The sequence below is a fragment of the Lemur catta genome, chromosome 14, assembly GCF_020740605.2.
Source record: "Lemur catta isolate mLemCat1 chromosome 14, mLemCat1.pri, whole genome shotgun sequence".
Lineage (NCBI taxonomy): Eukaryota > Metazoa > Chordata > Mammalia > Primates > Lemuridae > Lemur > Lemur catta.
This window is the reverse complement of record NC_059141.1, coordinates 62,650,335-62,663,782: the sequence shown is the minus strand read 5'-3', so window position 1 is coordinate 62,663,782 and position 13,448 is coordinate 62,650,335. Positions and strand designations below refer to the sequence as shown.

Below are 13,448 nucleotides of genomic sequence, written 5' to 3'. Positions count from 1 at the left end.
CCACAGTGAGCTATGATCATACCACTGCATCCCAGCCTGGGTGACAGAGTGAGACCTTGTCTCTTTAAGGAAAAAAAAAAAAGGTGGGATGAAAGTTTCAGGAACAAAGGTTGCATTTTTATGAGGCTGCTTGGAGCCCCAGAAGGTATCTGTTATAGAGGGGTTCAGGATAAAGCTGCAGGAGTGTGTGCGGCTTGGTCCAGCCTCCAAGTGGAGGCCTTGGAGATGAAGGGGGGAGATTGGCCTGGGGCAGGGGCAAGCCTCTGTCCTTCAGGGCTTCCTTCAGGCCGCAGGGAGTGGGCTCTTGTATGTGAAGAGAAGCAAGACCCCACCCCATTCCAGTCTGTGTTGTGATGGCCTTTGGTGATAAGAATGACTGCTGTTCTGAAAGGGAGGGGTCTCGGGGAATCTACAGAGGCCCTTCCTGTTAGCGGTGGACAGGAGAGATGTGTACCTGCAGCCTGGGACGCTCAGAGTCCGCCTTCAGTAACCTCCATCTCACAGGAGTGAGCTGCTGTAGCCTGAATGTTCATGTCTTCCCAGCATTCATATGCAGAAACCTAACTCCCAATGTAATGGTTTTTGAAGATGGGGCCTTTGGGAGGTGGTTAGGTCGTGTGGGTAGCACCCCCACGGATGAGATGCTGTTATAAAAGAGACTGCAGAGAGCTTATTCGCCCCTTCCACTGTGTGAGAACACAGTGAGAATAGCTGTCTGTGAACTAGAAAGTAGGTCCTCACCAGACACTGAATCTACTGGCACCTTGATATTGGACTTCTCAGCCTCCAGAACTGTGAGAAATAAATTTCTGTTGTTTATAAGCCACCCAGTCTATGGTATTTTGTTATATTAGCCTGAATAGACTAAGGCAAAGATCTGTATCAACATCAGCTTCCTCAGCTATGAATTTCTTTGCCACTTATATTGGTTTGCTAGGGCTGCTGTAACAACGTACCGCAGACTGGGTGGTTAAACAACAGACATTTATTTTCTCACAGTTTGGAGGCTGGAAGTCCAAGGTCAAGGTGTTGGCAGGATTAGTTCCTTCTTAGGGCTGGGAGGGAGGGAACTGTTCTGGGCCTCTTCCTGGCTTGTAGATGGCTGTCCTCTCACTGTGTCTTCACATGGTTTCCCTCTGTGCGGGTCTGTGTCCTAATCTCTTCTTATAAGGACACCAGTCATTTTGGATTAGGGCCCACTCTAATGACCTCACTTTAACTTAATTACCTCTGTAAAGAGCCTGTCTCCAAACACAGTCACATTCTGGGCTACTAGGAGTTAGGAGTTCAACATATGAATTTTGAGGGGACACAATTCAGCTATAACACCACTAAAGTGGAACAGTGTTCCATCAGCATTGTCATGGGGAAGGATGACAGGTGAGGGGCTGTGTGTGCACTGGGATGAGGTCCCCATGCACCTGCTGACTGCACCGGGGCTGAGCCGTGGAGGGAGTGGGCTGGCTGGTGACAGTTAATCACTGGCTCTGTCTCCTGGAGCCAAGCTTGCCTGTGGGAGGGACATGGCTCTGAGAAGCCACTATCCCTTCCTTCTCCTGCTAGCTCCTCTGACTCACAGAAGTCTAGGACCCCCTTCTTCCAGTTTCTCTCCCTTTAAAGGCACATCTTCCTCCCCCAAGCCCTCCTTTCTGCAGATGTGGGCGTTGAGGGTGTGCGTTGAGCAAAATGATCTTTAAATCTCTGGAGGCCTGAAGAGAAATGAGTGGAAGATCATAGCCAGGGAGCCTTTGGTCAGACAGGCGCTGCGAGACACACTGCCCAGTGAGGGGCAGAGCCCGGGACAGGCGTATGAGTTTCTCCCGGAGATTTCTGTCTGTCCTCAGCACCTGCCTCTCTGTTGCCTCATTCCCACTGTGCTTCGCCCTGCTCCCTCCTGGAGCTCTCTAGGGGACCAGGGTGGGGACATTGTGTGTGTCGTAGGCTTAGGCCGATATGGTGTTTCCCTGCAGCTGAAGAACAAGTGGGACGAGTCCATCTTCACGAAAGGCTGCATCCAGGTGCTGGAGGGCTGGCTCCCAAGGAATATCTACATCGTGGCTGGCGTCTTCATCGCCATCTCGCTGCTACAGGTATGTCAACATAGAGTGTCTGTCTAGCTTGGTTATGATATTAAGGAACCTTAGAGAAAAAAGAAAGGGATCCAATTGGATGTCCAAGCCTGAGCGTGCGTGCACACTTGCATGTGTGTGTAAGTAATAGGAGCAGGAGCAGGTGGCTTCCATCAGTGTCGTGCTGGGGCCGGGCCCTGGGCGGGCTGTGATCATTCTCTCCCCAGTGGTCTGCTACCTAAAGTGAGGCCTCTCAGTAGGTGTGGGCGTGTGGGGGTGGTGGCCCTGTGCAGGTCTTGCCGAGTGCCCTCTCCAGAGGGCCTTTCTGGAGGTTGGGGTCAGGAGTGCCCTCTGGGTGGGCTGCTTTCAGGTCTCTCCCTGCTGGTGGGAAGGTGGTGGTAGAATCTAGGGAGGTGTCAAGAGCTGAAGAGTGGACGGTGATACTGTCGGTCAGCTGGGGTTTGAAGGAGGCTTGAGGCTCAGGTATGTGCTCTGACCCCGGGACCTCTCCCTCCCTGTCCTGGGCACCGGGACTGGGACTCTCAGGCAGCTTCCCTGTCCACACCGGACCCCCTGAGGCCCACTGCCCTTTGTGGCTTCCTTTCCCCTTCAAGGCTGCACTTGTTCATTTGGACCAGATTTCACTGTGGAGGGATGTTAGTGGCTGAGGGGGCAGGGAGGCCTGGGGTGGGTGGGCTGGCCTGTGTCTGGTAGGGGAAGAACAGGTGGAGAAAGTCAAGAGTTCACTGATACCAGGGAAACCAGGAGTCTTTCCAGTGTTGCCCAGGGCTTGTGAGAGGAAGCTCACAGCCTCTGAGCGGATGCTGAGATAGCTAAAGCCGATCTTCGGTGGAAAACACACCATTTAGAAAATACTTGACTCTGACTGCCTTGAAGGGGGGACTAAAGTGGACCCCGGGCTGCCGGTACACCTTCCTCCTTCAAAGGAAGACAGAGAAGTATCTAGAAAAGGAAAGAAAAAATTTACTGGCAAAGTGGGCTAGGAAATCAGACTTCAAAAGGACTGGCTCGTCACATAAGAACCACAAGAATTTAAAGGAAAAAAGGCAAGCTTCCAAAGGTTACCAAGTTCACATTAGTCTATTCTTGGTGGAAAAATATCCATCTTCCCTCATGATTTTCCTGTTCACCAAGGTCAGGACTTACAGTCAGACCTTAGCACAGCCCAAATTAGGAACAGCCTTGGTTTTATTGTGGAATCCAGGTTTATAGGGAACATTCAAGATTTATCCTTTTGGGAATCAAAACCAGTCAGTCAGGGTGACCCTGTTATTTTTGGTTTAACCCAGGGACAAGCGTGTCCCGCCCCGTGGTATGTGACATGCTTAGTCATGTTGGAGGCCGGGCAGGGCGTCTGTTTTGCTTTTGCCGTTTGCCTCTTTTAGGCTGTAGGGATACAGCAAACTAGACCCCAGGGCTCCCTTCCTGCCGGCGGGCCGCCATGCTTCACTGCTTGCTGAAGTGTTGCTCTCCCTGTGTCCTCAGTCTTGCGGGGGGCGCGGAGCAAGGGGCCGTGGAACATCCTCACTCCCTCTGCCTTTGGGCCCCAGCGCCAAGGGCCACTTACTCCACTGGCTTTGGTTTCAGATATTTGGCATCTTCCTGGCAAGGACCCTGATCTCGGACATTGAGGCGGTGAAGGCAGGCCATCACTTCTGAGGAGCAGGGTGAGCAAGCGGAGCTGAGCCACCGTGGAGGCCAATGCATTCGTTGTCACCAACCTATGTCCAGAGGGGAGAAGCCGCCATACCCACCGAAGCCAGCGCCCTGTCTTCAGCGTCAGCGTGATGTGACCTCTCTGTTTCTGCTTGCTGGTGCTGAAGACTGGGGGGCCCCCTTGTTACCTGCCCACACTTGTGACTGCATCCCCACTGTCTACCCAGAGACAGGAATGTGTCTGCGTGGGAGTGGCGACTCTGAGGGACAGCCAGGGCTGCCAGGCCTGTGGGGAGAGCTTGACTTGGCCGCCCAGAGCCTCTGTGCGTCTGCAGGACACGGCCTGCGGTGGGCACCCACATCTGTGGGTGGCCCCGGGAGAGGGACCAGCAGGCGTGAACAAGGCTTTTCTCTCCAGCAAGTCAAGCCGCCCAGGGCCCTGCTTATTGCTGGGGAGGAGGAAGGGGACCTCTGAGTGCCAGCTGTCTGTGGGGGGTGCACGGATCCTCAGCCACGTCCACGTGAAGTCAGCCTGAGCCAGTGCGTGGACTGGTGCCACGGGAGTGCCTTGCCCGCGCCCCCGAGTCTGTCAGCCATTCTCCTGGGGCGAGAACCGCCTCCGGTCCCAGCAGCATTAAGTACTGATGGCGCCCGGCGGCGGTGTGGGCGGTGGGCATGGCTCTCCTCTTCTTAAAGTGTGTAAATAGTTTATTTATAGGGGCAAGAATGTTCTCACCCGTTTCTTCATTTCCTCCTCCTTTCCTCCGCATTCTCCTCTGAGCAGCCTTATGTGGTGTCCACAGCTGGAGCTGTCCCTTTCAGTTCCCTTGAGTGTCTCGAGAACCAGCCCATGACAGCCTCTCCTTCCCTGCCCCACCACGGACGTGCCCCCTTCCTCCATGCAGCCCCCCACACCCCCCACTCCCCAGCCTGGCCTCACTGTCTTCTGGTCTTGGTGCTACTGAAATTGTCACCCAGAACTTGACTCCTGGCCCTCCCTCCCCACTACAAGGCCAGGGACCCCGGCCTGAGATGGCCAGCCCCACAACCTTCTGCCGGGGCTCCTGGTGGCCACAGGCCCGGGGCTGGCCTCTTCCGCAGCCAGGCCCGCGCCCAGTTGCAGGCCCCAGGCCCAGGACGTTGTTTCCGACCTTCGTGGTGACTCCCCTCATAGCTGTGGTTGCTGGGTCCACCTTCCTGTCAGGGCTCTTCCGGGGCTTGCTCTTGGAAATGAGGTGGTCTTATGAACCGAAGGGCCCTCGTAGGGATGGCGGGGGCGTTCGGCCCGTGTTGGCCGGGCTGCTTTCTAACCTCTCCTGTAGCCTGTACTACTTCTCATTGTTCAGGGACTGAGTGTGACCTTCAGTTATTTGCCGAAGTGTATATTCTAGTGTGGTGTATACTGGTGGCTGTTTGTTGATGATGATGATATTTTTTTTTAAAAACAATTCTCTGTAGACTAGGAGAAGAAGAATGCCTGTGGTTTTCGGACGTATGATGCCTCTCTTTGACTGCCAAACTCTTTTATGGAATATATCTTTATATTAATGGTGGTGTTTTCGTCATTTTTGTTTCGGGTCACTATCAAGATGGCACTAAGCATCTCAGTGGTCAATCTGGCTGCCAGGGGGACGAGTGGGATAGTGTGACCAGACCTCACAGAGGGCAGGTGGTAAAGGCAATCCATCGTGGGCTCAACCTGATGCAAATGTCTTGAGTGTTTTTTGTAAGATTCTTTGTGGTGCCCTTGCAGTTATCCTCGCATGCAGGCTGCGGCTGGAACAAGTTCACTTGTGGCTTAGCTACCCCCAGCTGTGAGTGTGAGCGGAAAAAACTTTAACTAGGCCCATAGGAAACATTATTTTAGGTCATCTCTGTCCAGCCTGGACAATACTATTGATCAAGCAAAAGAGGCTGGGGACACTGGACATTGCTACTGCACGAGCTGTGTGTTCTGGCCTTGCTGGCCCGTCTGGGGAGGGGGCTGGTGGCGGTGCCTGCCTCAGTGGGTACCTCTGACCCAGCCTGCCCTGGGACAGTGGGGGGTGCAGACCCTCCCGCCGGCGTTGGCACCAAGAGCTCCCCGGCAGCTCCTGCTGGCCTGTCCCATCTATTCACATAGACCTGGTTCAGGATAAAGTCTAGCCATGACTGTTTCAGAATTGGGTTTGTTTTTCAATTAGTTTATAAAACTTTTGGGCCATTTCAGCTCTCCTATCTGACTTAGAGTAGTTGAATGAGGAAAGAAAAGAAAGCAAGGATGGGGGTATGCATGTGGAGGTCTCCAACAGGCCTGGGCTCTCTGCACAGAGGCACAGAGCCAGCTCTTGCTCGCTCCCCGCCCAGCACTGGCTTGCCCGGCGTCCCCACCGCCCCTGTCCTCTGGGACCGGGATGGAGGCTAGCTCGGCCCTCTGCTGCACTGCCTGGAACCCACGTGCACGCTCCCTTTGAAGTATCAGGATCTTCTCTTAAATTTCCTGGACCCCTGCTGCTCACCTCCTCTTTGCCTTGTTATTTTTCCTGCCCCATCTTCCTTTCCTGAGCCTTCCTTTCCTCATCCTAAAAACTTGCCAGGGCCCTGTTGTCTCCAGGCCACTTCTTGCCTGGGCTGTCTGTATCCCTCCTTCCACCTCCCACCGCTCTCTCCGCTTGGCTGAAAGCTGCTTATCCCAGCTGTCAGCCCAAGTCCTCTCTTGGCCTCTGTAGCACCTGGCACTCTGGACCATCCCGTCCTGAAAATCCCCTGCTTTGGGGGCCCAGGCTCGCCGGCTCTCTGACCCTCTCCCGCCCGTCCTGCTCGGGCTCCAGCTGCAGCTGCTGCTGTCCTCACCGTCTCTAGGGCTTCCACTTCCCACGGGGCAGGAAAACTACCTGGCACTTGGATTTTCCACATGAACAATAAACAATAATGTGTATAGAAACTTCCTGGAACAGAGGAAGTGCTCAGAGTACCTAATAGGTAATAAACTCATTCAGTCACTAGAACAACTCTGAGGAAGCCATTTTTATGCCTAAAACCTGAGGCTCGGAGAAAGGTAGGTTACCGTCAAGGATTTGGAAAGGCTGGGTTCAAACCCTGGAAGCCCCGTCCCAGAACCTCTACCTGCAGCTAAAACAAGCGGCTTGGTGCCCACTGGCCCTGAATCGCAGCTCTCATGGGTTCAGCCAGAGCAGAGCCATTCCCTGAGATCGTCCAGTTCGCTGGGCTCTGTGGCAGGTCGGCAGACATTTGGAAAAAGTGGAGAGTGTCAATTCTCCCTCCTCTGTACTTGGATTTGGGTGCCCAGTTTGGTTTGAGGGGCCTGGGTAAAGCGCGGTGTTGCCCTTAGGGGCTCAGTCCCCAGAGGCCCTGGTTCTGGGCAGCAGGCTCACTTCTCTGCAAGGCCATAGCTGCCCGTAGCACTAGGTGTTCAGTCCACAGACTGGTCCCTGGTGTAGTGTCAGGTGCTTGCTTTCCTGAAGCAAGGTTGCTGGGGAGGGCAAGGCTGCCATCCAGCCAGCAAGCCTGTGAAGGGCGTTCTGTGCTGGGCAGTGGGGGATCGGGCATGGCCTTTCAAGGAGATGCCACGCAGAGGCCACTGGAGTGGTGACGCGCAGGCATGCGAGCATAGGCTGCTGCAGTGTGGGGGTGCTCCCAGCAGAGGAGGGAGTGCCCCTGATGGCTTCTCAGCCAGCAGCCTCAGAGGAACATAGACTGCAGAGGGGCAGGGAAAGGAGGGAGGTCGCAGTGGTCCCAGCACCTGAGGCATCCTGCTGCCATGGGAAGGTCTCTGCCCAAGTGGCAGGCGCGTCACCCCCATCACCCAGTGATCCAAGGCCTTCAGCTGTAGCTTGTGAGGGGGGAGGGGGTTGCTGTATGGCTTTCACGGGTGGGCCTTTCCAGCTCTAGGGTCATATGGGGTGTCTGTCCTCAGGGCCACAAGGTTTTTATGTTGTCTGTCCCAGACTATGGGAAACTGTCCCCCAAGATGGATCTTGGCAGAGGTGCTTCCCTGTGCTCAGATCTGTCGTCATGCCCAGGAGGGTGCTGTCCGGCCTTCCAGGGCAGATGACCACCTGCAGCCCCGTTCTCATTCATCTGGGTGCTGTCTCCAAGAATCCGGAGAACTACACACCTTTAGGGCCTTTTCAGCTCCTTACAAAGTCTCCAAGACTTGGCCTTTGCTGCTCAAAGCCTGCATTAAAGGCACGTTCATTTTCAAATGCTTTTGGGGTCTCCAAAGTGCCTCAGGAAAACATGAAGTGGGTCTTATAGGACTGGGGCCACTGTGTAACCTTGGGAGGAGGGAAAACTTAAGGGTACATTTAAGTGTAAGATTGTTCTGGTGAAGTTGCTAACCTTAGGGATCCCAGTGTTGGAGGAGGAGGAGGAAGTGAGTATTCCTTACAAATGTCCGAAACAATTATTTCGTCACTCTGCTTTCTTTCCGGGTGCTGCATCTTCGATTGACTGATTGCTTGAGACAGAGTCTCACTCGGTTGCCCAGGCCAGAGTGCCGTGGCGTCAGCCTAGCTTACAGCAACCTCAAACTCCTGGGCTCAAGTGATCCTCCTGCCTCCGCCTCCCGAGTAGCTGGGACTACAGGCATGTACCACCATGCCCAGCTAATTTATTCAGTTCTTAGTAGAGACGGGGTCTCACTGTTGCTCAGGCTGGTCTCAAACTCCTGGCCTCAAGTGATCCTCCCACCTCAGCCTCCCAGAGTGCTAGAATTACAGGCTTGAACCACTGCGCCTGGCCTGCACTGTGTCTTATATTCCAGCAGGGGCTTCAAAAGCATGGTTTAACAACTAGATAAATTACCACCGTGGACTGTAATTTTGTCACCTCAAACAGCTTTTACACTAGTGTTTTTTTTTAAATGTACATAAGTAAAAGCAATCTAAACATAGGAGAATGTAAAGTGAAAAGTTTATCTTCTGTTCCCCAGCGGCAACTTAATACTAAAGTATCTTTCCAGAAAACATCCATGCGTATTCAGATCTTCACAAACAGAATCATTTTACATAGTATTTTATGATTAATTTTACTTAACATACTGATCCGAGGTGCATTTTCATGGTCGCACCATCCATTGTAGGACGGTGCCAAGAGCAGGTGGACCTTGCTCTCGTACCAGGGGAGTAAGTTTACAGTTGCAGGTAACAGAAAACCCAATTCAAACTGGCCTAAACAATGAGGGGAGGTTTTTGGCTCCTGAAACTGGAAAGTCCAGAGGTGGGATGAGTTTCAGCGTTGGTTTGATCCAAGTGGCTCAGTGATGTCAGTGGGTTCTGGTTTCCCTTTGTCTCTGCCTTCTGGTGTCCCCTGCATCTATGGCAGAGGGAAGGAAGAGGCCACCACGGACAGACCTCAAGCCCCCCTCTGAGGGGGCGGTACGGTGGTGAAGCCATTGAGGGAAGGGTCCCCCGGCCACCCTGCCCTCCGTGCTTGGTCATTCCATTTAAACCACGTGGCTGGGAACCAGCATCCTTCAGGATGGGGGACGGACACCCAGGGTGTGCCAAGTCCATCGTGCTTCTGTGGATGGATGTTACAGCCGTGTGCGGTGTTTTGCTCTTACAAGGGCTTATTAAAAACCCCACAGTGTTTTGTTATTGGAATTACCTCTTAGTAAGGTTTCTAAGAAAAACATGTTTATCTTTTTAGCTTATAAAGAAAAGGAATTTATTTCTTACAGTTATGGAGGCCGAGAAGGACAAGGTCAAGGGGCACATCTGGCGAGGGCCTTCTTGCTCGTGGGGACTCTGCAGCCCTGCGGTGGCGCAGGGCACCACGTGGTGAGGGGCTGAGTGTGCTCCACATGTTTATTTAAAGGAGTTCTCCAGGGAGGTGGGCTCACATTTTAATGAGTGGGTGGTTGGGGCTAGGGCAGGCCTGTTGCTGCCAGTCCATTGCTGGTGTGTGTGTGTAATAATAACACCGCCCTCCCTCATGGGGTTGTTTCAAGGATTAAATGAGATGAGGTGGGTAAAGCATTTAACATAGGTCCAGATTACTTAGTAGGCACCCCTAAAATTGTTGCTAATGTAATTTTAATGATTGGGGGGATTTTATCTGTAGCTACCAGTCCCCATGGGTGAGCTGCCTGGGTTACAGCTCTCAAGCTTTGAGCCACTTTGAAATGAAACGGTTCACTTGCCTGTCCTTTTAGGATCAAGGCTTCTCTCTAGGTCTGCGGGGAGCCTCGGCGGGCATTTGCAGTTTAAGGTCTGTTTGCTTCCGGTGCCATAGGGTGGGGAGGCAGGAGAGGTGTTGCCTCTTGCCTGGAGTGTGGGTCCCGCCAGAAACCAACACAACCGGAGAAGTTCCCCCTGAGCCCCCAGAAACAGCTGAGTGGCTCTCACCTGCCCAGGGGACCCAGGAGGGATAGGCTCCGGGGAGAAAGGGGATTATTGTGAACCACAACAACCCTGTGGTGAATGTGCTCTGCAGACTGCAGGATGTCACGCTCCCCATCCAGTCGCATCCTCCTAAGGAGAAGAGAGGCCCTGGGAATGCTGGCACTTGCCTGAGACCTCAGACTGAGGACTGGGTGCTCCTCTGCACCTCCCACAAGGAAGGGAACCCAGATCGGTGCTGGGGGGATGTGTGTTAGACTAGTGCATGGGCCCTGCTGTGCCTGCCCTGAGAAAAACGTGGGTCTGAAAATTATGCACAAACTGCCGAAAGGTCAGGAAAGGCCAGGGTTTTGTTGCGAGGCAGTGGGAGCTGGAGCCCCTTGGCTCTGCACCTCATGGCAACACGCCTGGCTCGCAGGGTCCTTCCAGTCTCCACATCCAGCCGTCTCGGCTGCAGTGTGCCATTGCAAGGGACCCAGGGTCGCCAGCCACGTGTGCAGATGATTCTTGAGGCCCCAACAGTTACTCAGCTGTCAGCAGGAGGGCCCATTGTGTTTTCTTCCAGTTTTAGATTTGCTTTTCTCTGTTTTTTGAAACCAGCATAGCTGTGGTCCAATAGGGAAAGAATTAGAGTGGCCTCTGAAAGGGACTGAGCTCCTTGTCCCTGAAGGTATGCAGGCCCAGGCTGGACACTTCCTGTCCAGGATGATGGGATGGGACTGGGGGTGGGTTTTGTGCTGTGTGGACCATGGCAAGTCTTTCCCTCTCTGAGAGGCAGTGAGCCTTCCCATGCCCTCTGTTAAAGGTAATTTTTTAAAAAAGGCATGACTCATAAATATTACATGTGCACATGTCAAAAATTTTATTTAACTCATTAATTGAGAGACCTGGTAAGATTAACAGCCAGTTCAAAGGAGAGATCACAATGAGCCATAAATCTATATGAAGTAAAGGAATGTTGAAAGTGGCTTTTTTCCCAAGAGGACAAGGTCAATTGAATCTCATTCAGGTATATTATATGCACATCTATAGACAAGAATTATTTTGCATTAACTGTACAATTTAGTTGTAAAATAGCTCAAAGACAATGAAAGTCTGAATCAGATAACTGGAAGGCTGTGCCTTAAACAATGCATAGCTTTCCAGTGGAGTCGCCCAGAATCTTTTTCGCTTATTCCAAATTTCTTTCCACCTCTTGTCTGCCTGGCAGAGCTCCCTTTTAAAATGGGACCCAGGCAGGAATCCAGAGGATCCATCTCTTACAGAGCAAAGTGAAGCCTGGTGGTTAGGGCATCTTCTGGGTGCCCCAGGTAAGGGCCAGCCACTGTGGGAGGTGTTCAGGGCCTCTGGCTGTCCTCTCATTAGTGAATGGGTGGCTCAGGCCTCGTCTGCTACCCAAAGAGCCCAAGCGTCCACAGACCTGCGTTAGATCTGTCTCCACATCTGCTCCTGCAGACACCTCAACTGCTGCCTCCAAAACTTACCTTCTCTTCCCCCACCCCCAAATTCCATCCACACCCTAAACTGCCCCTCCCACTCTTCCCCATCTCAGCTGAGGGTACCACCATCCACCCAGTGGCCAAATCCGGGAATGTCTGTGCCACCCAGGCTCTGAGGATGACATCAGCTCCTCTGTAGGCAGCAGAACATCAGGTCACCTATTTTAAAAGACATGTCATCTAACCAAGGGATCCTTAAGGCTCCACTCCATGGAATAACCATCATGACAGATTCCAGTGTCATTCTCCCTTCTTTCTTCTCTTCCTGGGACTCCCTTGTTTGCAATGCATGCATTCAGTCTCTCTTCAGGCATAACTGTGTTGTGGAAGTGCGTTTACTTCCCTTCTCTGTGGATCTCAAGGCGATTCCTGGGAGCTGCGGGGGTGGGGATGGGAGGACTTTGGTAGTATAAAAGAGAATCTGTAACGGATGTTATAACTGAGGTGTTGGGGTCCCCCAGCCCCTGGCTGATGAACTCTCTCCTTCCTCCCTGCAACACAATTCTCATAACTGGTAAAGGCAAGTGTTTAAAATTTGTGATTGTAGTCTTTGGAATATTATCCCATAGCTCTCCTTTCCCCTACGTCGAGCCTGTACCATGAATGGGTGTAAGCCACTGGCCTTGGGGGCAGCGAAATGGGGGGTCTGGGTTCTCAGGGTGAGGAGGGAACTGGGGAGGGCCCACATTCCTCCTTCAGTCCCAAGTATCCGCTACTCAAGTGCAACAGTCAGATGTCTCAGAAAACCTGCCCAACACTGCCGGGCTGGCAGGGCGGGGGAGAGAACAAATGCTGTTTTCTCCATTTTACATAAGAGGAAACAGACTCAGGCTAAGGAACCTGTTTGGTGCCAAACAGCTGGGAAGTGGCAGAGGTGGGTTTACAGCCCAGGATTTCCACTCCAAGGTCAACCCTCCCTCCCTCTGATGACACTAACTCTTAGGGCACAATCTGTGTGCAAGGATGCGGGGTGTGGGGCAGGCACTGGTGTAGCACAGTGTGACGGCAGCGCTGTGCAAATGACAGAGCCGGGGACCGCGTACTGTTTCCTCCGTAAAATGGGGATAGTAATTCCAACGCCGCAGCTTCTGCATCAGGGCCGTGGTTCTCAAGGTGTGGTCCCCAGAGCAGCAGCACGGGGCAAATTAAAGATGCAAATTCAATGGCCCTCCCTCAGGCCTGTGGGACCAGAAACTCTGGGGGGAGCCCAGCAATCTGTTTTAACCGCCCCTAGATGATTACAGGATGAAGTCAGAATAGACTAATTTAGAACAGACACCTCCCACACCCCGGTGGCTTTGAAAAATAAGTGTTTATTTCCTGCTCATGTTACAGTCCCTGGTAAGTTGCTGGGAACTGGGGTGGGGCATCCTCTGCTCCACCCAGTCTGTCAGGGCCCAGCCTCCCTTCCTCTCATGGCTGCCCTTCCTCCCGCTGTTGGAGTCTTTGCCGGTCAGCCGGGGGAGGGGACGAGGAGGAGGATCTGACGAACTGGGGCTGGCCGGCCAGCACCCTACTGTGCTCACATTCTGTTGGCCAGAACTCAGAACCCACGTCGAACTCCAGGGGGCTGGCAAAGGGCTAGCTGTGTGCCCAGGAGGAAGAGGAGAGGGCAGGTATTGGAGGATGGCAGTGGTCTGTGCCCCAAGTCCTAGGTTTAGGGAAGTGAACCCTGGAACTGGATTTCCTGAATTCCTAAATCTGCCTGTATGGACAACTTGGGCCCAGTCTGCGGTGGGTGGGTTTGCCTAGCCCACAGCCTCTGCTCTGCCTTCTCTGCTTCACAGAGCAGCCTGGAGGTGGTGGGCTACTCATGCCAGGTGGGGTGCGGGCTCCACAGGGCCAGAGATATGTGTGTT

The 13,448-nt window shown here is 53.2% G+C and overlaps 1 protein-coding gene across 2 annotated transcripts in view; it reads left to right on the top strand.

Annotated features, from left to right (window-relative positions):
• The window catches only part of TSPAN14 (tetraspanin 14), a 56,951-nt gene extending 51,657 nt beyond the window's left edge, over positions 1-5,294 (top strand). For both annotated transcript variants that reach the window (XM_045567824.1, XM_045567823.1), the window contains 2 exons: positions 1,971-2,090; positions 3,678-5,294. In XM_045567824.1, the coding sequence (XP_045423780.1) occupies positions 1,971-2,090; positions 3,678-3,749 (192 nt within the window). In that variant the 3' untranslated portion in view covers positions 3,750-5,294. The remainder of the gene's footprint in view (positions 1-1,970; positions 2,091-3,677) is intronic.
• The last annotated feature ends 8,154 nt before the right edge of the window (positions 5,295-13,448 follow it).